We start from the raw sequence: 23,940 nt of genomic DNA, 5'->3' as shown, positions 1-23,940 counted from the left end.
TGGAAAGGGAAACAGAATGAGACTGTGAGCTTGACTGTGGTGGTGCACGCTTTTAATCCCAGCACTTGGAAGGCAAAAGCAGCAGGATCTCTCAGTTTGAGGCCAGCCTGGTCTCTACAAAATGAGTTCCAGGACAGCCAGGGTTACAGAGAGAAACTCTTGTCTCAAAAAACCAAAATGAAACAAAACCCCTAGAAGTCAAATTCAGTTAAGTTCTAAGCTTTTAAAATTTCCTTGTGAGTGTAAACAACAAATTATTCCTGACAAGGAATATGAGAACAATGAAATTAAGCCTTTTCCGATTTATTTCCTTTTTTTGTTTTGTTTCTTTGAGACTGGATCTTGTTATGTATAGTATTGGCTGACTTGTAGACCCGGCTAGTCTGAGATCCATCAGCTCTGTCTTCCAAGTTCTAGGATTAAAGGTATGTGTTACTATGCCAGGCCTTGTCTGTCTGTCTTTTCAGACAGAGCCTCAACATGGCCAGTTAAACTCCTTTATAAAAAAGCTTTTTTTTGTCTGTTTTGTTTTAGTTTTTCGAGCCAGGGTTTCTCTGTGCAGCCCTGGCTGTCCAGGAACTCACTCTGTAGACCAGGCTGGCCTTGAACTCAGAAATCTGCTGTCTCTGCCTCCCAAGTCCTGGGATTAAAGCCATGTGCCACCACTGGCCAGCTAAAGGAAGTATTTTTTTGTATATGATTGTTTGCCTTCATTTATGTCTGTGTACCATGTATGTGCCTGATGGCTGCAAAGGACCAGAAGAAGGCATCAAATTCCTTGGAACTGTACTAACAGCTGGTTGTGAGCTGCCACGTGGGTGCTGGGAATCAAAGGCAGCCTCTGTACAAGAGCAGTGAGAGGGCTCAACCGCTGAGCTGTCTCTCCAGCCCCCTGACCTTAAAACTTGTGATTCTAAATCTACCTAGCATCACAGACACATACCACTAAGTCAAAACTAAGGTTTTTCTTGATTGATGTGGAAGGATAAAACAAAGCAGAACTACTACTGTTTAATCTCCATACTTGTAGAGATTTTTTTTTTTCGAGACAGGGTTTCTCTGTGTAGCCCTGGCTGTCCTGGAACTCACTCTGTAGATCAGGCTGGCCTCGAACTCAGAAATCCACCTGCCTCTGCCTCCCAAGTGCTGGGATTAAAGGCGTGCTCCACCACCACCTGGCGCTTGTAGAGATTTTTAAAAAACAAACAAACAAACACTAACCCACAGAACCAGAGAACAGTCCCCAAAGCTGACTAACTCTACCTGAGGTAGTACGATCTCAAATTAGACTTTTTCTCCTTTGTAGAAATACCTTTTGGACCACATTCTCTTTCTGTAGCTGACTCTGTCTCAGTTTCTTTAACAGCACCAGACGAGCTTCTTCCAATCGTAGCTCATCCCTCAGTTGCTTGATAAGCTGCTGCCGTTCCTCAATGCCTTTCCCCTAAAGAAACATAGAGATTGTAGGTCAGCGACAGCAGCAGGTAACCAGAATCCCTTCCTGCAAGAAATGATCTATATTTCTCTTCTGAAACCCTTCTTCTATAAGCAGCAGAAGTGAAGGTATGACTGTATCTTTATAGCCATGCAGAGCAGCATTCAGGAGGCAGGTACTCAAAAAGTACTTGTGACTATATATAAAGGCCAATCAGCGCATTCCTAGCAAAAACATATTACTGACAAAAAGGAAACAATATTTTCTTTTAACATAGCCTCTAAATCTTTAAAATCATGTCTGATGTAGATATATAAAGACAAGTAAGAATTCTTCTATATTCTGGATATTTTCTGGGTAATGTAAAGGGAATCATCACACCTAAGGATTTACTTTATGTGACTTAAATACAATTTGAACAGCTACCTTTCAAAGGACTCACTGTGAAGAATCAGTATGAAGAACTTATCAAATAGGTAATTAATTTATATCCAAAAAGCAAATCAAAACAAAAATATAAAACCAAACCAGGGAATTAAGAAAATGGAAGGAACATGAAATAAATAAATAAATAAATAAATAAATAAAAAGAAAAGAAAAGAAAAATTAGGAACTTCTTTTCCTTTTTTTTACCTTAAACATCTCTAGGTTGGCTGCTTTGAGTCTCTCTTCCATCCGGGAGCTGGATCGGGGACTGGAAGCCTCATTATCAGACAAAACAATTATGTCTGGGGAAGGAGTTAGCCTTCCTCGGTCTGGCTCACTGGACAAGAAAAGGAGAAATTACAGTATTTCCAACAGTGAAAAGGAGAAATTACAGTATTTCCAACAGTGACAGTTCCTTAAAAGGTTAAGAAAATAACTTCACTACAATGAACAAAAAAATCCAAGGGAAGTTTTGTCTGTCCTGATTCAGCAAGACAAAGATAAAACAAGTTCTAGAATAAAGATACCAAGATGTGAATAATAGAAAAACCTTAGCAAAATATTTTTTAAAAGTTATTTGTTTGTTTGTTTATTTATTTGTTATGCATACAGCATTCTGTCTGCATGACAGAAGAGGGCACCAGATCTCATTATAGATGGTTATGAGTCATCATGAGGTTGCTAGAAATTGAACTTAGGACCTTTGGAAGATCAGAAAGTGCTCTTAACTTCTGAGCCATCTCTCCAACCCTGCAAAATATTTTTCTAGTCTAAAATCTGTCAGGATATGCAGGGACAAAGAAAAGCTTTAAGAATTGGGAGATGGAAAGAGGGGAGTGGCTAGAGACAAGACTCAGGTTTAGTTCTCAGGACTTATGACTGCTCACAATTGTCTGATGTCTCCTTTTGGCCTTCATGGGAAGCAGGCATGCATATCAACACATGACATACATGTAGGCAAAATATTCATACCCATAAAATAATTTTTCAAAATTGGGAGGAAAAAAGAATAAGGTAGAGCTAAAGAGATGGCTGAATAAGAGCACTGGCTACCCTTCCAGAGGACTTGGGTTCAATCCAGCACCAACATGGTAGCTCACAAGAGTCTATAATTCCAGTCCCAGATGATCTGACATTCCCTTCTGACCACCACTGTATGCACATGATAGACAGATATCCATGCAAACTAAACACTCATATACATAAAATAAGAAAAAAAAAAAGAGGGGTGAGAAGAATTGGGGGGGTGGGGATTGAGATAGATTGATTTGGTGTGTTGGCTCACACCTTTTAATCCCAGCATTCAATGCCAGTCTAGTCTGCATAGGAAGTTCCAGAGCAGTCTTAAAAATTAAATTAAGCTGGGCAGTGGTGGCACACACCTTTAATCCCAGAGTTTGGGAGGCAGAGGCAGGTGGATTTCTGAGTTCGAGGCCAGCCTGGTTTATATAGTGAGTTCCAGGACAGCCAGGGCTATACAGAGAAACCCTGTCTCCAAAAACCAAAAAAAACAAAAAAAAAAAAAAAGGAAGCAGCTTACTCTAACACTAATAACATGGTTCTAGTTAAGTGACATTGTATCCTGTCAAGAGTGAATCAGAGAATGGCAAAGGATGGTCTGGACAATGGCTTGAGGAAATTAACAGTACCAATTATAAAGTATACAGCCTCCTGGAAAAGAATTAAACCAAAGACGCCTAGTACCTAGTACCTTTGCTGAAGAGAAACTATTCAGGAACTACAACTACTTTAAAAAAAAGATTTACTTATTTTATGTATTTGAGTATACTGTCACTCTCTTCAGACACTCCAGAAGAGGGAATCAGATGCCAGTACAGATGGTTGTGAGCCACCATGTGATTGCTGGGAATTGAACTAAGGACCTGTGGAAGAGCAGTCGGTGCTCTTAACCACTGAGCCCTCTCCAGGAACTATTTTGACATATAAAATCCTTCACATGGACTTTTCTTTTCTTTCTTTATTATCACATTGACTTTTCTTACTTCCAAATCTATTCACTTGGTAACCCCTTGTTTTTATATTTCTGTAGCCCAAATATAAAGAATCCTGAAAAATATAATTTCTTAGATTCCCAAAACAACAAATGTATCTTCCACTCTCCTGATTCTTAAATGTTTGAGACAAGGTCTCATGCAACTGGTTAATTGATCTCCCTGCCTCTATTTCCCAAGCACTATGACCTCAAGAATGCAGCACCATGCCTGGCTAAATTTATATTTCCCCTTTCTTTTGTTGTATTGGGGTTAGAACTCAAGGCTTCACAGATACCTAAGCATGCCTTCTGTTACTGAGCTTCAGCTATAGCTTTTTGAGATAGAATAGCTAGGAGTATATAAGTCTCGGTTAGATTGGTGTGCTTGCATGTCTTAGAGATGGAACTTAAAATCCAAAAGCTCACAGGTCATTACTTGTACAACATACCTATCCACTATTTTCTCACGTGTTTTGTCTCAGGTCCTTTTGGGACACAAAAGTATTTGTACAAATTTGTGTGTGTTACTGGGAACCAATCTAGGACTCCATGCATGCTAGGTAAGTAGTTTACCACTGGCAAAATTCCTAGCCCTAAGAAGCTTTTTTTTATGCTTTTAATTTTAATTAATCTAGTGTCTGTACATGCAGGTACATATGTGCCAGGGTACAGTGTGGCAGTCAAAGGACAACTTTATGGAGTCAATTTTCTTCTTCTGACTCGTGAGCTCCAGGAAATAAACTTAGGTTTATTTGCCTTAGAGGCAAATGACTTTACTCACTGGGTCATCTTGCTGGTCACTGTGGCCCAGGCTAACCTTGAACTCACAACAAGCACCACCACCATTCCTAGTTTCACCTAAAGAAATCTTTTAAACAAGGTAGCCCTCAGTGAGATAAGCCTTTATTTTCATAATAGGGCAAATCTGCATTACTAATATGTTTAGTTGAGAAAACAGAAAAAGAGGAGAGGGAGTAAGAAGAATGACTGCTTTATGGACTAGTAAATATGTCTGGACTGGACTGTAGCCACAAGTCAGACAGCAAGCTGAGAATACATAGTTACAGGAAAAAAAAAAAAAGCCACTAGACAGCGGCTTTATGAAATTCTGGTCCTGGATAGGTAAGCATGTTCTGTAAAAAGCTTGTTTCTAAGGTAAAGCATTCTTCCCTGCACCTTTATTGTTGAGACCACATACCAAAATGGGCAGAGGTATTTCTTTTTTGTTTGTTTGTTTTTGTTTTTCAAGATAGGGTTTCTCTGTGTAGCCCTGGCTGTCCTGGAACTCACTCTGTAGAGCAGGCTGGCCTCGAACTCAGAAAACGCCTGCCTCTGCCTCCCAAATGCTGGGATTAGAGACATGTGCCACCACTGCCTGGCTGAGATATTTCTTAATGAACATTTTGGAACTATATAACATTATCAGTAACTTACACTAGCAAACAACACTAAACAATATTTAATGCTTAGATACAATCAGATATATATTATTAGATAGATAATATAGATAAGGCAAAGCCCAAGTCAAGTCTCAATCTCGGTTTGCTTGTTTTTTTTTTTTTGAGACAGGGTTTCTCTGTGTAGCCCTGGCTGTCCTAGATTCACTCTGTACACCAAGCTGGCCTCGAACTCGGAGATCTGCCTATCTCTCCTCCTAAGTGTTGAACTAAAGACATGCGCCACTATGTCTGGAATCCAACATTTTTTAAAGCACCATTTGAAGCTTGTAAGTATGAAACTTTTACCTGTTGGGAGATTATTAAAAACTGAATACCAATTAAACCCTCCAATCTGACATATTCCCAGAAGTTATAAAGCTCCCAATTCTTTTTCTTTTTTCTTTACTTTTCTTTTCTCCTTCTTCTCTTTTTTTTTTAGCTCCTAATTTATTACAGAGATTTAAGAATTTGCCCTAATTAGTGGTATTGAAGCAACAAAGACATAAGATCTCATGTTACAAACTTCACCTTCCATACTTTTCTTTTTATTCTTTTAAAAATTTATTTTATTCTGTGTGCACAAGTATTGCCTACATACATATATGTTTACCACATACATGCCTGGTGCCCTCGGAGGTCTGATGAAGGAGTTGAACTCCTGAAACTAAAGGTACAGATGGTTGTGAATTACAAATGGTATGGGTGCTAGAAACTCAATCCAGGTCCTCTATACCGGTAACAAGAACTCTTAACCAATAAAAGCAATCTCTCCGGTGGCCGTGTTTTTATTCATATCAAAGAGATCACGCCTCTCTGTAGTTTAGTCTTACAGAACACTTTGTGGGGAAAGAGATGCTATTAAACTCAATGCCCATAAAATGTAATGTATTTTATTTTGTAAGTTCATTATCCACAAATAAAATAAAATTAAAATGGTTGGGTTTTCAGGGCTATAAGACCTTTTTGGGGGACAATATTTGGAATTGATTCTAGCACCTTACACAGGTTAAGTAGGCACTGTATTTTGAGCTATATGATCAATCCCATATTCTGACTTTTGAATAAATATAACTAAACAGCATTGCCAGCTTGTCAAAGTGGTGTAACAAAGTGCCCATGAAGGATATGCTTAAAGAGCTTAGTTTGGGACATGAAAAATCTATCTAGTATTTCATTCACATGTTCTCATTCATCCATACCATCCCTCCTGAAGAATGTAAGGCTGATCCACTTATATGACATTTCTCCAAATCTACATGTAGCTTCCAAAGAAGTCTCTTTCAGGATTACTAAGGAATTTGTTTAAAGTTTTTAAAAACTATTACCAAGGTTGGTTGTTTGTTTGGTGGAATTTTGTGTTGTTGTTGTTGCTGCTTTGGTATTTTGTTTTTTTTTAAAAAAAGAGTTCTGGGACAAGACTACCAAAATAAAGAAAGAAACACATGTAAGGCATTAACTATTCTTTCCTTCTCTCTCATCCATTAGTCTAATTTGTTAAAGATCCCGCTTTGGATACTAATCCAGGATAAAAGTCAGGAAGGGCAAATAAAATGAATAATGAGTAATACTTAGTGTCCTTAAAACTAGAGCTATCTTATTCTGACTCAACTACCAGGCTGACTTAAGCCTCAGTTAGCTCTAGGTTCCTTTCTTTAATTTACATTTTGACAGACACCAGAAAAGGGGCCTGTGAAAATTGTGTGTGTGTGTGTGTGTAAGAGAGAGAGAGAGAATAGGAATGTGCACATGTATACAAAGGAACCTGTATGTAGGAATTGAAGAAAGTGGTACAGATAAAGCAAGAACTGCAGGAACCACATGTGTATAATGTTCTTTTTGACAAAAGAAAAGCCAGGTCCATGAAATAGAATTGGAGATCTATAACAAATAGATCCTAAATCCCTGGGAATGATCTGAAGGAAAGACTTTTTGTTTTGTTTTTTGAGACAGAGTTTCTCTTTGTAGGCCTGGCTGTCCTGGAACTTGCTCTGTACACCAGGCTAGCCTTGAACTCAGAGATACACTTGCCTTTGCCTCTTGAGTGCTGGGATTAAAGGCATGCGCCGCCACCACCTGGCTGATGCCAATTTCTTTGCTTTAATCCTAAAGCCATCTTAGGAGGAGGGAAAAAAACAAAGAAATATTATTAATTGGGTTAGAATTTAATGTCTCCTTATTCTAGAAATGACCTTTGTTTAGGAAAAAGAAGCCTGCACAGATGCACAGAGGCTAGGAGAGGGTGCTGGATCCCTTAGAATTGGAATTAAAGGTGGCTGTGAACCATTTGAAGTGGGAACTAGGATTTGAAGTCCAGTCTTCATGACTGGGCAGCAAACACTATTAGTTATTTTGTCACCTCTCTGGTCCCTAGAAATAAACATTTTATCTTAGTTAAGAACAATGACTTTCTTTATGAGCTACTAGCTTTATCTGGAAATAAGAGAAACTGGTCAATTCAAGCCAGAGGACACAGATCTTCTTTCAAGAAGCTTTAAGATGTCATCATGTGGTAGCTTATATATGTAATCCCAGCACTGATGTGCTGAGGCAAGAGGACTGCCGTAAGTTCAAGACCAGCACGACTATGATATGAGACCCTGTTGCAAAACAACAAAATACAACAAAGGAGGCTTTAGGAGGCAAAGCTGTCCTCTCACTGACATTCACCCATTTCTACACACTTAGTTTAAGAAGACCCTGTCCCTGGAGGCAGCTAAACTGCTCCATACCTCCGTCTAGCACTCATATCCACAGGCTCATCATTGATGTTTTCTTTGCCGGGCCTTCCAGCAGTCCTGTTGTCTCCATGAGGCCTGAGATTTCCATTAAGTTTCTCTTCATAACCCTTGACACCACTGCCATCTTGTTTGGTAGGTAACTCATGCGGCATCTCAAGATTTGCCAAATCTTTCCTTTTGAGCAGTGCCAACATTTTCAGCCGTTCCATGGCCTCGTGTCCCTCCATTTTCAGTCGTTTTGCCAGGACATCATCTCGCTCATCTGCTGAGTCCAAACTCCTCTTCAAAAGATTCAGGCGAAGAGCATCTTCTGTCATTCTATCCATCCTACGGAATGAAAGATCAGAATAAAGTTCCTTATGTAGGACTATGATATGAAATGCTGAGGTAAAGAAAAATAATTTATGTAACATACATTTAAACTTACAGAAAACAAAGCTAACTCCCAATGCTATTACTGTCCAACAACATCTATATTAAGTATTTCTCTGGGGGCTGGAGAGATGGCTCAGTGGTTAAGAGCACTGACTGCTCTTCTGAAGGTCCAGAGTTCAAATCCCAGCAACCACATGGTGGCTGACAACCATCTGTAAGGAGATCTGGCGCCCTCTTCTGGAGTGTCTGAAGACAGCTACAGTATACTTACATTAAATAAATAAATAAATATTTCTCCAGTCAACTTCAGCAATAAAAACAAACTTCAAATATACCGTAGTCTTCAAAGGCCTTTAATTATAAAAGGTACCCAAAATCAAATACTATATTCATGTAGATGGTCCTCTAAAAAATTCACAATGAGGTGATAGAGCCTGCCTAAAATCCCAGAACTTTGGTGTAAGAGTTAGGAAGATCTAGAATTTAAAGATGGCCTGAGCTATAATGCAGATCCTGTATATAATTAAACAAAGAAACAACTGGGATGGAGAAGTGATTGAAAATACTTGCTACTCTTGTAGAAGACTGGGGGTTCAACCCCCAGAACCCACATGGCAGCTTATAAACATCCATAAAACTTCAGTTTCAGGGAATCCAGAGCCAGGGTCTCTGTACACATCAGGCACACATTCAGTATGTATATTCAGTGTGTGTGTATGTGTATAAATATGTATCTATGTATATATACACATATAAATATTTGTTTTATACACACACACACACACACACACACACTGAATGTATGCCTAATGCCTACACATATACACAACATTTTAAAAGATAAACTAAAATGACAATAGCAAATAGAGCCATTAAAAAGTAAACTAATCGAAGCTAGCCTGGTCTACAGAGTGAGTTCTAGGACAGCCAGGACTACACAGAGAAACCCTGTCTTGCAATAAACAAACAAACAAATAAACTAACTAACTAACTAAAACAACAATAGCAAATTGTGCCAGCAAGATGGCTCAGTAGGAAAAGGTGCTTGCTGCCAAGTTTGATGACCTGAGTTCAATCCTAGAGCTCCATGGTAGAAGGAAAGAATCAATTCCTAAAAGTTGTCCTCTGACCTCCAAATGAATGCTATGGCATATGCAACTTCTCGCAACAAATAACAAATATAATATATATTATTTTATTTTTTGAGACAGCCTCTTTACATTGTCCTGGAACTCAATATGTAGACCAAGAGGGCCTTGAACTCAGAGGTCTGCCTGCCTCTGTCTTCCCCAGTGCTGGGATTAAATCACTTTATCAAACCAGCATAATCCACAACTACATTTTAAATATTGTGCCTTCTACTCACATATAAGTGCTGTCTTCATCTGGCATCGAGGAAACTTCTCTTTGCAACAGACAACAATCATTTCAAAAAAACACAACCTATCAAAATGCAGAGTTGCAGAGCCTATATCTACAACATCTACAATTCCTATTCCAATCCAAAGGTCAGGGACTGGGGCTGAAAAAAAAAATTAAGAGCCAGAAAAACAAGGAGTTTTGCTATGAGATTGTGTCTCTTAAACTATAAGAAGCTACATCCAAAAAGTGTCACCAACATGATTGTCTTAAACAAGAGTTGAACAAGGAAAACAATATACATGCTAACATGGACTGGGGAAAGTCCAGGAGACTTCAAACCTATACAATCAACTATAGGCAACTAAGGAATGCTAAGAGCTGGATTAATAGTTCCCAGGGAAGAGCATATCATATTAATTGGTTATCCAATACCAATTTTCCTATATATCCCCTACTATTATCACCAAACCTTCTTATAGTTGTTTCCTCCAAGGAAAGCGTATTATTACTGGAGGCAAACAACTCAAAACAGCTTCAGGAAGTCCCTGAAACTGACCAGATTCACTCTGCTCGTCCCTTCCCCAGAATATATAAACAGTAAAGATTACAGAGATTTATTTTCATCCAAGCTTCCTGGAGACCAAAGAGTTGCCTAGAATAGTGGTTTTCAACCTTCCTAATGCTGTGACCCTTTAATATACCTTATGTTGTGGTGAATCCAACCATTAAATTATTTTTGTTGCTACTTTATAACTGTAATTTGGTACTGTTAAGGATGATAATGTAAGTATTTGTGTTTTCCCATGGTCTTCAGCAACCCTTGAAAAAAAGGTCATTCAATTTCCAAAGGGGTCAAAACCCACAGGTTGAACCTCTGGCCTAGAAGAAACAAAGACCAGCAGAGTTGCTTGCAAGAGGCTCAGACCAACTGAGCCACCAGAAAGGACATTTCCAATGTTTAGCTGTTACAAGGTGTGTATCGTGCTCCACATTTCTAGCTTTGAGCTGTCAGGCCTGCTTTTATGATAGAGCTGTCTTTGAGTCATTTCTACTACCATAACTAACCCTTCACCCAAATTCTTTTAAGTAACCTCAAAATTCATTGGTTCACAAAGCAAGGTGGACTTTAATGGTATCTGTATTTTAAGCTGTCATCCCCATCTGGAATGAATGTGTTGTCATCTCTCAAGAAAAGTTTGCCACATAACATTCCCCAATCCTCAATAAAAAAATTATACAGTATATCTTCCCACTAAAATTACATAGTACATTCCCTGCTCAGAGCTAGTTATCTGTACTGGCTGGTTTTGTGTCAACTTGACACAGGCTGGAGTTATCACAGAGAAGGGAGTTTCAGTTGGGGAAGTGCCTCCATGAGATCCAGCTGTGGGGCATTTTCTCAATTAGTGATCAAGGGGGGAGGGCCCCTTGTGGGTGGTGCCATCCCTGGGCTGGAAGTCTTGGGTTCTATAAGAGAGCAGGCTGAGCAAGCCAGTAAGGAACATCTCTCCATGGCCTTTGTGTCAGATCCTGCTTCCTGACCTGCTTGAGTTCCAGTCCTGACTTCCTCTGGTGATCAACAGCAGTGTGGAAGTGTAAGCTCAATAAACCCTTTCCTCCCCAACTTGCTTCTTGGTCATGATGTTTGTGCAGGAATAGAAACCCTGACTAATACAATAGCCTAAGAAGCAGTATTGTATATTTTCATGTATTGATGTTTTTCTTGTCCATCTAATCACCTTTTAAAAAGATTTATTTATTTAATTTATTTATTTTATGTATGTGAGTACATTGTCGCCCTCTTAGACACACCAGAAGAGGGCATCAGATCCCATTATAGGTGGTCTCAAGCCAAAGACCAGCAGAGCTGCCTGCAAGAGGCTCAGACCAACTGAGCCACCAGAAAGGACATTTCTGGAAATTGAACTCAGGACCTCTGGAAGAGCAATCAGTGCTCTTAACCACTGAGCCATCTCTCCAGTCCCTAATCACCTTTTAAATATTAAATATATCCTACACACCATGTTCAAGGTTAGAGAATAGAAATAATGATATTTAGCATGATATCACACACTTGTAATCCCAACACTTGGGAGGCTAAGACATGTAGACTATCACAACACTGATACCATTCTAAGTGAGGTTCGGATCAGCCTGGGCTACAAAATGAGACTCCATTTTAAAAAACAAACAAATTAAAACCACAGGACAGGATTGCATTTAACCTACCTAAATATCTTACTTTATATTGTACTATGTTGCTAAATCATGATAGTTATCATGATTTTGTGTCTTGCCTGGGAGTTGGGGTCTGTTGCCACTGTCCAGTAAAAAATCCCAGCATGACTTTTACTGCATACATTGTTTTGCATAATGTATAAAATTGTTTAAACCACCAAAAGTTAAGAGACTATCTGTATAATGCTTTTCATTCTAATTCAGATTGAGAATTCCAGCCACCTAAAGGCAAAAGCACAAGACAAGACAATCTTCTTTGACTTCCCCGACTTAAAAACCCTTTTCTGCCCAGCAGTGGTGGTGCAGGCCTTTAATCTCAGCATTCAGGAAGTAGACGCAGGTAGAAGCCCGAGTTTCAAGACAGCCAGACACACACACATTCATATATTCATTCTCTCTCCCCACCTCCCTCGCCCCCCCTTTCAAAAACCGGAACAAACAAAATCCCTTTCCTTGAGTTACATTTTTGATCATGGTGTTTTAGCACAGCAATAGAAATCCTACCTAAAACAGAATTGTATAAAACTAATATGTACAATGAAAACTAAAACAACACCTAAGTCACTAAACACTATAAATTCTATTGAATTCTGTTGAACTTGAATGAGAAAATATTAGCCTGGCTGTATTATTGCTAGCAGCCATCTTTTGACCAAGAGAGAACGCAGCCTAGTAATGATAAAGTAGACACTGTGTACCACAGAACATAGTGACTGGAGCTAAGTCATGTTATCATATCAAAGTACCCTGAAGCTAATTTATGCATTACTACAGCGGCCAATAAATTATTTTAATATTTAAGGGTACTGTTAGTTGAGTTTTCTGTACTTAAACAAAGCACATTCTAATAGATCTGCTAAAACTGGCACCATGAAATCAAGGTAAGGATATTAAAAAACAGCTACATATGTGGCACATAAGCAAGACTCACAGCTTAGGCCAACACTAGGTGCTTATTTGAACAGGTATAGGAAGCAATTGAAGTAATATGTAAGGATGAATCAAACTACTAAAAAAGAATATATAGATAGAAAGAAGCGGACCAGGCTAGAACCTCAATTAAAGGGTGAAACTATAGGAAAAGAGTCAGATAGCAAGGGAGAAAGCTTGCCATGTTAACAGGTTAAAGTCACAAAGGAAAATAATTAATGGTGTCAAACAAATTCAACAAAAGGACTAGAGAGACAGCACAGCCAGTTTAAAAAAAATGCTTGTTGGCTAAACCTAACAACCTGAGTTTGATCCCTGGAATCCATGTAAAAATGTCAGATATAGGGGTATACATATGTAATCTCGAAACTCTTAAGGGGAGCAATGGGAGGAGGGGACAAGAGAATTATTGAGAAGCCCACAGGCTAGCTAGCCTGCAGCAGACTGTAAAAAACTGGAGACCCTGCCTGAAATAAGGTCCCCCATGGTGACAACTGACTCCTGAAAGTTTACTTCTGATCTCCTCAAATACCACTCACACAAATCATATATACACTACACACACAAGCATAGATACTCTAAATAAAATTTTTAGAAGTTTAAGACAAATGCAGCTGCATAGTAGGTTCAAGGCAGACCTGAGATACATGAGACCCTATCAGAAAACAAAACAAGCTAGGTAAAATGGCATACACCTTTAATTCTAGCACTAGCACCAGGAAAGCAGAAGCAGAGGCAGGTGAACTTTGGGAGTAAAGCCAACTTAATCTACATACCAAATTCCAACTTAGAGCAGCATAGTGAGGATTGTCTCAAAAACAAAACACTAAACAACCACCACATTCTGTCTGCAATTCCCATTTCTGTCCAAAATGACATAGGAGAAAGCAGTGTTACACCCTACTTGAACAAAAACTCATCCAAAAATACATCTTAAGATTTTCAAGGTACTAGACACAAAGCAACAAATGTCAATGTAAGTGACAAGGAACAAATAAAGTAAGCCTTACAGCTGCCCTTGTTCACTGACATAAAAGAATTTCTAGGGCACAGTTCAGGGAAGAGAAACTGGGGTAAGACTGAGTTGAAGAGATGTAGCTGAGAAGAACTAAGATAATGGCAGCTAAATTCCCAAGGACAGTCTAACAGAAGAAAAGCAGTCTAGAGATCTCTCAAAAGACCCTCCTTACATACTTAGAGACTAAGAAGAACTGATTAGTATGTCACTGCTGGGTGACCATTACATATACAACAAGTGCACATTCTCACTTTTAGACATGAACACAAACACACATGTACACACAGACACAAAACCCAAAAATTTTAAGACAATTATTTGATTTAAAACAATTATTTGATATAGAACTGTATTCCATATGCTCAAGAGAGAAACAAAAAATGTACAAAGATTCACATCTATAATTTATCTAGTATTAGAGAAAAAAAATAAACTGGTTATAAACATATCCTTAACAGAATAAAATGGAATTCAGAAATACAGTCTTTATAATATTTGTGGTCAACTGATTTCCAACTGAAGCACAAAGATATTTGAATCAGGAAGAATAGCTTTTTTTCCCCAAAGGATTCTGAAATAACTGGCTATCTATTCACATACAAAACAATCAAGAGGGAGCCTCACTCACACCATATATAAAAATTATGCAAAACTAGAACAAAAAACTAAATGTAAGAGTTAAAAATGTACACCTCTTTATTTGATTGATTGATTGACTAGATTGATTGGTTGGTTGGTTAGTTGGTTTATTGGTTTTTCAAGACAGGGTTTCTTTATATAACCCTGGCTGTCTTGAAACTCAGAGATTCACCTGCCTCTGCCTCACCAGGACTGGGATTAAAGGTGTGTCCCACCACTACCCAGAAAAAAATATAAAATTCTTAGAATAAATACAGCATTTATAATAAATAAATAAATTAATTAAATTGTCATCTGGGATTAAACACTATTTCTTAGATATATACCAAAAATCATAGAGAAACAAAAAAGATAAACTAGGTTTAAACAAAATTAATATCTTATGTACTTTCTAGGAAACTGCCTAGAAATTTAGAGTTCAGATGTATCTATAGAGTGCTTGCGCGAATACCTGAGGATCACTGAAGATAGGGTAAGAGGCACTGAACAGAAAGGGATATGCTAGCACTACAAAGCTGAATTTAGGAAAAAGGCCATTGTGATCTACAAACTGAGACAATATCTAAAACCCAAGGTCTTGAGACTGGAAAGATTAGTGGTCAAGAACAGTTGCTCCTGCAGAAAAAACAGGTATGGTTTTCAGCACTACATGGCAGTTTACAACCACGACTAATAGTTCCAGTTTCAGTGGATCTGGTGCTACCTTTTGGCCTCTGTGGGCACCAGGCACACAGCTGGTGCATATACATAAGTGTAGATAAAATAGGCATACATATAAGATAAAATTAATCACTAAAGAATAACAAAATAAAATCCAAGTCTGAGGATGTAGTACAGTGGTAGAGCACTTGCATAGTATTCACAAGACCAATCCTCAGTACCAAAAAGAATAAGTAAATGAGTGAATGAATAAATGACGGGGTGGGGAATGGGGTAAGGAGTGAGAGAAATACAGGCAGGGAAGCAAATAATTTGGGTAGACATTTCTCCAGATGCAAAAAGGCTAATAAGTCCACGAAAGATTCTCAAAATGACAGTCACCAAGGAGAGGAAAATCAGAACCAAGATGCAGGACTAGCAACGTGGATCAGTGGATAAAGACACACACAAGCCTGGTGACCTGAGTTTGATCCTGAAAACCCACATGAAAGTAGAAACGGTCAACTCAAAATTGTTCTACAATCTCTACATTTAGGGTGGTGCATGTATGCAAGTGTGCAAATGCACAACACACACACGTCACTTTCACAACAATTAAGATAGCTATAATACAAAAGACAGATAATAACATTGGGGAACATATAGAAAAAGTAAAATACTCAAATATTGCTGCTGGCAACACATGAAATTAAACAGAGGTAATTCTATTGGTAGTTTTATGCCCAACAAAACTAAAAACTGACTTCACACAAAAGCTAGTCTACAATCCAAAAACCTATCACTGTGGTATACAATTAAATAGCATATTATTAAGACAAAAGGGGGGCGGGGTGTATGAGACTAAAACAAATGTTACAGAGAAACTACCAAATAATGGTGGAACACACCTTTAATCCCAATACTTGGAATACAAAGGCAGGCAGATCTGGGTTCCAGGACAGCCTGGTCTAAAGAACAAGTTCCAGGCCAGCCAGATCTACACAGAAAAACAGAAACAACAAATTATAATAAAAAAATGAAAATACAGGGCTGGAGAGATGGCTCAGAGGTTAATAACACTGACTGCTCTTCTGAAGGTCCTGAGTTCAACTCCCAGCAACCACATGGTGGCTCACAACCATCTGTAATGAGACCTGATGCCCTTTTCTGGTGTGTCTGAAGACAGCTATAGTGTACTTACATATAATAAATAAATAAATCTTAAAAAAAAAAAGAAAAGAAAATACAGAGAAACTCTAAAACCATCGTTAAGTGGTGGAGACAGTTATAAGACACTCATGTGACTTGCTGTTTTGATTTCTGTGATTCCAGTTATTTTCAGTTAGTTGTGGCCTCAAAATATTAAATGGAAAAAAATCTAGGAAAAAAAAGGCCATTTATCAAGTTCAAATTATATAGTATTCTCTTTCTCTAGCAGAGTCTCACTGTGTATATCTGGGTGAACTCTAACTGATATATACCAGGCTGACCTCATAATCAAGAGATTTGCTTGTCTTTGCCTCCCTGGTGCTGAGATTAAGATGTGCACCACCATACCAGACCCCAAGTTACATGTTCTTCTAAAGAGGGTTAACATTCTTCCGTAATAGGTGACTACCACTGTGGTGGTTTGAATAGAAATGGCCCCCATGGACTCGTGTGTTTAAATGCTTGGCCCATAGGGAGTGGCTTGATTGGAGTAGATGTGGACTTGTTGGAGGAAATGTATCACTGTGGTAGCAGGCTTTGAGGGCTCACTCAAGCTTAACCCAGTGTGGCACACAGTCTCCTTTTACTGCCTAATGATCAAGATGTAGAACTCTCAGCTCTTCCAGCACCACTTCTGCCTGTTTTGCCTCCATGTACCATCACGGCAAATAATGGACTAATAAACCTCTGAAAATAAGCCAGCCCCTTTATAATAGTCTCGTAACAGCAATAAAACCCTAAGATGGGGGCTGGTCTGATGGCTCAGCAGTTCAGAGCACTGACTGCTCTTCTGGAGTTCAAATCCCAGCAACCACATGGTGGTTCACAACCATCTGTAATGAGATCTGAAGACAGCTAATGTACTTACATATAATAAATAAATAAAGTCTTAAGAAAAAAACCAAGCAAACCCTAAGACAACCAGTACACCACAGTGTACATGTTCAAGTGACTTAATAATGGCTGCAAAGCACAGGAATAGTAATGCACAGAGCACAAAACACAGGCCAGTGATTTTGGCACTATGCCCTGCAGAAAATAGAGGAAACTACAGAATACGTAAGAGTTCAGGACTATCCTTTTTTTTTTTTAATTGTTATACATAAGTACACTGTAGCTGTCTTCAGACACACCAGAAGAGAACGTCAGACCTAATTACAGGTGGTTGTGAGCCACCATGTGGTTGCTCTCAGTGCAGGGGAGGGAGAAACATATCATCTCAAAGATAAGGAGGAGAAAGACAGAGGAAGACATGGACCACTGGCCTACACACACACACACACACACACACACACACACACACACACACACACACGAACATGAACACATACAAAAACGTTTTTGAAAAAGCAAATTTGTAAACAAAGATCAGTAGCTGCCTAAGGCAGAACAACTGCTAATGAGTAGAGGGTTTCTGTTCAGTTTGATGACATGTTATGAATCTGTATTAAAGGATGTACAAAAGTCTGTGACTATACTAAAACAGATGAACTGTAAATTTCAGCTATTTGTTTATTTTAAGCACTGTATTTATTTTATGTATGAGTGCTCTATCAGCATGTACACATACATGCCAGAAGAGGGTACCAGATCATATTATAGGTGGTGTGAGCCATCATGTGGTTGCTGGGAATAAAACTCAGGACCTCTGGTCCAGAGAGACTGTTTGTGACAGTTTGTCATAGTAAGCGATAAAGGCGTGATAAATAGGTGTTGTGGCTTTGGCTATATGGGAATAAGGTGCACCGTAAAAACCTACCTTTAGTGGATAGGTCACTGGGACTCTCAACCTAAGACAGGGTCATGTGCTGAGTGGCTGTGTTTAATCATAACATGAAAATAGCCTGGTTTGTAGAATACAAACTAGCTGTACATGATTTCCAAGGACGGGTCAGAGAGTTGCCAGTAGGTATATAGAGCTACAGATGAGATCGCCAAGACACTATGAAAATTCCCACGCACGACTATGGTACATGAATATGTCCTAGTCCAGCTAATTTTTAATAAACGGGGAGGAATTGTAATCTCCTCCATTAGCCAAGCTGTCCAACTCACAGCCAACCTCCACCTGTAAGTGACTCTACCACCTGGGGAGCCAAACAAACGTTCTCTGTGGACTGTCACATCTCTTTGAAGCAGCAGCACCACACGGAGTTACGAGAATGCCTATAGCCTGAAGGTTTACCGGTTACTGAGACACCGGCACCAGAGACTTATTGCAATGTTGATGTTATGCAAAAACATCAGTAAAGCTTGAACCTTGATCAGATTACATGTCTTGGTTCCTTTATATCTCTCGCATTTCAAACCCTATCTTTTACAGGTTCCTGTCTTCCTCATGTAGTGTTCTCTTAACTGCTGAGCCATCTCTCCAAGCCTCTCAGTTTTTAATTAGAAGTTCTGCAACTTCAGAGAGGACTCAGCAGTTAAGAGTACTTACTGCTCTTCCAGAGGATCTAGGTTCAATTCCTAGCAACCACATGGCAGCTTACAGCTATCTATAAATCCAGTTATATTGGAGCTACATATGTATGTGGTGGTAAACACACATACATGCAGGCAAAACACGCATACACATATAAGTTTTTAAAAATAATAGTTTAAATTCTTATAACTCTTTGATTACATGTGTATTATATGGGATATCTGGATGTGGCTGCAGGTGTCTAAGGAAGGAAAAAGGCATCGTATCCCTCCGGAACTGGAGTTACAGGCATTTGTGAGGCACCTATGAGGATGATGGGAATCCAATCTATGTATTTGCAAGAAACCGGGGTAGGGGGGTATCTTAACCTATGAGCCACTGACTCTAGAGCCCCATAAATTATTCACAAATTCTGTTGGCATATGAACCCCAACAAAAATGGATTTTTAAAAATGTTTATAAAAGGGCTAGGATGATGGTTTGGCAGTTATGATACTTAACTGCTCTTCCATGCTAGCTTGCAACAGCTTGTAACTCTGGTTCTAGAAAATGCCCTTTTCTGGTCCCCTTAGATCTTTTTTAATAAAGGAAAACTATGTTAGTATCAGGAATGATGGAAAATATTAGCATGGCAGAGTAGGTGTGGTGGTGTAAAATGCAATTCCAGCATTCAAGAAGCTGAGGTGGGAGGATGAAGAGTTCAAGGCTAATTTAGGCTCACAGAGTGAAGACCTAACTCAAACAAACAAACAAACAAAAAACAATCCAGAGTCAAAGAGCAACTTCAATATATAAATGAAAAAGCAGTTAAATATATAAACGAAACCCACAGATCCAAGAATTTCAACAACCTCAAACACAAGAAAACACAAGGAAAGTGCTCAGTTTACATGTATGTACCAACTCACCTAGTTCAATAAATAAATAGATTGATTGATTAATGTAATCTTGGAAATAAATATATAATCTTGGGGCAGGAGAAATGACTGTGGGTAAAGCACTTGCTGTGCAACATGAAGACCTGAGCTGGGACTCCTCTTACCTATACTGAAAAGACAGGTAGGCATGACAACAAACATCTACAGCCCCACTGAGAATGAGGGTATGTGAAGGCAGGCAGATCCTGGGGGCTGGCTGGCCAGCTACTCAGGATGAATTGCTAAGCTCCAGATTAGCCAGATAACTATCTTAAAAATAAAGTAGAAGGCTGGCAATATGACTCAGCTGTGAAAGCCTAACCTGAATTCAATCACTGGAACCCATGTAAAGGTAGAAGGAAAAAACCAAATACTGAAAGTTTGGCATTCACATTTATATTTATTCCCACCATGGCAGGAGTACCCACACTCACACATCATGTCTAACCATGACTATTAAAGTGGGGGAGGGTAGAAAAGGCTCAGCAGTTAAATACACTCTTCAGAGGACCATGGCGATCACATCTATAACTCCAGTCCCAAGGTACCCAATGCCATCTTCTGGACTTCTCGGGCACTGCACATACATGATAGACTTCCATGCAGACACTAACACACACATAGAGAAAATTTAAATAATAAGGCAGAGAACTATAAAAGAAAACATCGGCATCAACTTCTGAACTCCATACATGCAGCATGTATTCTTAACCAGTGAGGCACCTCTCCAGACCTCAATTTGTTATTTTTATCACTATCGATGCTGATAATGAATATCACTTCATAGAAATATACAGCACAAAATGTTAAAGGTATGAATACAGCTACTTCATAAACTGCTAGAAATTTTGTCCTAATCACAAGTGAAACTCATTTACTTTTAAAAGAATATTCCTTTGTTTTATATCTATGTGCGTACAAACATATATGTGTATATGTATATATGTGCATGAATACAGACATACACACACACACACACACACACACACACACACACACACACACGCACTGAATACATACCTTGTGCTCATGGAGTCCAGAGAGGGTGTCAGACCCCTGAAACTGAAGTTCTATGTGTCATGTGGGTGCTGGCAACAGAACCTAGGTCCTCTGCAAGAGCATGTGCTCTTAACAGAGTTATCTCTTCAGCCTCCACTTAACAATCTTTAACTAAACTCAAGTCAGCAAACCAAACAGCAATTTTTTTTCCAAGTCAGGGTTTCTCTGTGTAGCCCTAGCTGTCCTGGAACTCACTCTGTAGACCAGGCTGGCCTCGAACTCAGAAATCTGCCTGCCTCTGCCTCCCAAGTGCTGGGATTAAAGGTGTGCACCACTATTGCCCAACAAACAGAAATTCTAGGTTAGTCATGGTAACTGATACCTTTAATCCCAAAGCTCAGAAGGCAGCATCAAATGGATCTCTATTTTAGGTCAAATTGTTCTACACAACAAGTTCCAGGTCAGCCAGAGCTACACAGTGAGACCCTATCTCAATAAATGTAAATATATATCATTTATATACATATATTTATATTAAAATATAAAATTTATATAAAGTTCTATATATATAATTTATAAAAAGTTTTATATATATAATTACAAAAAGTTCTAAATATATAAATTATAAAAAGTTCTAAGCAGGATTTAATAGCCCCTATTTGTAATCTCAAACTCTTAGAGGTAAAGGTAAAAGGATTAGGAATTCAATACCAGCTCTGACTACAGACAAAGCTCAAAGCCAGCATTACCTACAGAAGCCCATGACTCAAATCAATCAATAAAAATAAAAAATGAAAACACAAAGATATGAGAGTTTGAGGCCAGCCTGAATTCCAGGACAGCCAGAGCTATTGTACAGTGAGACTCTGTCTCAGAAAAAAAGAAAAGGAAAGGAAAAGAAAAGTTTAAAAAAAAGAAAGTGAAGATACTCTAACTTGAACCTTGTATGATAAAGTTCAAATAAAATATTAAAAGTAGAATTTGTAAATAGGGCAAAAAAATGTATGTTCAGTAAAAACACTGCAGTTCAAACACACAATGGCCAATGGTCACTGGTGTTCCTTGGTATGACAACCAAGCAGTTTATGAGCACATGTTGCTCAGAACTAAGGCTGCAGTGAAGGTGCAGAGTGTATCACAAGCAATGCTGCCAAAAGCACGTCAAGATTATTGAATTTAACTTTTGATGTTCACATGTTCAGAACCTTTACTATTGTAAAATTTATTCATTTACTCATTCATTCATCAGCACTCACATTTGTGATCCACAGCTTAAGAAGGTTGGGTAGAGTAAGAGAGACGATTTGATGGTAAGGTGCTTGCCTTTCAAATGTAAGGAGCTGAGTTCAAAACCCCAGAGCCCTGTAAAAGCTAAGTAGAATAGCATGCACCCACAATAACAGCAGTCCTACAGTGAGACAGGTGGAGACAAGAGAATCCTTGAAAGCTTGTGGTTCCACAGTGGTTAAAGGCAGTGGTGGCGCACGCCTTTAATCCCAGCACTTAGGAGGCAGAGGCAGACGGATTTCTGAGTTCGAGGCCAGTCTGTTCTACAGAGTGAGTTCCAGGACAGCCAGGGCTACACAGAGAAACCCTGTCTTGGAAAAAGAAGAAAAAAAGAAAGAAAGGAAGGAAAGAAAGAGAGAGAGAGAAAGAAAAAGAGAGAGAGAGAGAGAAAGAAACCAGGGCTCTTGAGATGGCTCAGTGATTAAGAGCACTGACTGCTCTTCCCAAAGTCCTGAGTTCAAATCCCAGCAACCACATGGTGGCTCATAACCACCTGTAATGAGATCTGATGCCCTCTTCTGGTGTGTCTGAAGACAACTACATTATACTTAAAATAATAAATCTTTGGGCAGAAGCGAGCAAGGCTGGAGCGAGCAGAGGTCCTGAATTCAATTCCCAGCAACCACATGATAGCTCACAACCATCTGTACAGCTACTGTGTACTCATAAACATAAAATAAATAAATAAATCTTTAAAAAGAAAAGAAAAGAAAAAGGAAAAGAAACCAGCAGGGAAGTGGTGGCGCACACCTTTAAACCCAGCACTTGGGAGTCAAAGGTAGGTGGATTTCTGAGTTCAAGGCCAGCCTGGTCTACAGAGTGAGTTCCAGGACAGCCAGGGCTACACAGAGAAACCCTGTCTCCACTCTCCCCCCACTCTCCCCCAAAAAAAGAAAAGAAAAAAAAATAGATCCAACCCAGTCATGGTGACTCCCACCTATAATCCTTTTATTGGTTGGGTAGCTGAGACAGGAAGATAGTAATCTTAGAGTAAAGTTAGAGGCCAGAATGAAATTGCTCCCAAGTTAAAAAATAACCATATACAACAAATACCAGAAAAAACTTCAAAAATAATTCCTGCTTCCAAGAAGTGTGATATGTATCTCCAAAGTGTTCTCATTTCAAACACCACCAAGAAATAGCCCAGAGCCATATACTGAAAAAAATACAAGCACTGAAGTTCAGAGAGAGACTTAAGTAGTCTTTGTTATTTAATTTTGAGATGAGGCCTCAGTATGAAGCCTTGGCTAAACTAGAGCTTGCTACATAGACCAGGCTGGCCACTGAAACTCACTAAAACATGCCTGCTTCTATTGCCCCAGTAGTGAAATTAAAAGTGTGAACTACGATGCCTGGGACATTTTATTAGTTTAGTGAAATTCAATGAACTTGGCATTTCCAACATGATGGTAAATATACATTTGGATATTAAACTCCTTGTCACATATCTTTATTCTCTCTAGTTGTCTACAAAGTCTCTGCTAAATAATAATTATTTAGATAATTAATTAGAATCTGCTAAATTCTAAATAATGCTTGACTACAATTTTTTAGTTTTTCAATTTATATGCTTATACACATGACCCAACATCTCCACATAATAAACAAAGCAGTAAAAATGAGCAAGCTGGGCTTCCTGGGACTGGTGAAGAGGCTACTTTTCAGTTGTCAACAAAAAAAACCTTTCATTTTCTGAACAGCAACACTATTCAAGGTAGTCCACAGACTATTGCTGGTCTATAAATGATAACTGTTCCACAATAAGAATTGAGACTCAACATGTATATACTTTTATAATAATTTTGGCTGTAATCTGCCTGTTGAACTCTCAATACTGAAAAATAAAAAAAACTAGGCTTGGGTTTTATGCA

At 38.8% G+C, this 23,940-nt stretch overlaps 1 protein-coding gene across 3 annotated transcripts in view; it reads right to left on the bottom strand.

Moving 5' to 3' along the window:
• The window catches only part of Gatad2b (GATA zinc finger domain containing 2B), a 79,161-nt gene that overhangs the window by 12,887 nt on the left and 42,334 nt on the right, over positions 1 to 23,940 (bottom strand). For all 3 annotated transcript variants that reach the window (XM_031374605.1, XM_031374607.1, XM_031374606.1), the window contains exons 2-4: positions 8,023 to 8,358; positions 2,069 to 2,198; positions 1,313 to 1,444 (exon numbers count right to left, since the gene is read on the bottom strand). In XM_031374605.1, the coding sequence (XP_031230465.1) occupies positions 1,313 to 1,444; positions 2,069 to 2,198; positions 8,023 to 8,357 (597 nt within the window). In that variant the 5' untranslated portion in view covers position 8,358. The remainder of the gene's footprint in view (positions 1 to 1,312; positions 1,445 to 2,068; positions 2,199 to 8,022; positions 8,359 to 23,940) is intronic.

This window comes from Mastomys coucha, unplaced genomic scaffold (genome assembly GCF_008632895.1).
Source record: "Mastomys coucha isolate ucsf_1 unplaced genomic scaffold, UCSF_Mcou_1 pScaffold16, whole genome shotgun sequence".
Classification (NCBI taxonomy): domain Eukaryota; kingdom Metazoa; phylum Chordata; class Mammalia; order Rodentia; family Muridae; genus Mastomys; species Mastomys coucha.
Note: the sequence above shows the minus strand (reverse complement) of the source record. Positions and strands in the feature narration are given on the sequence as shown.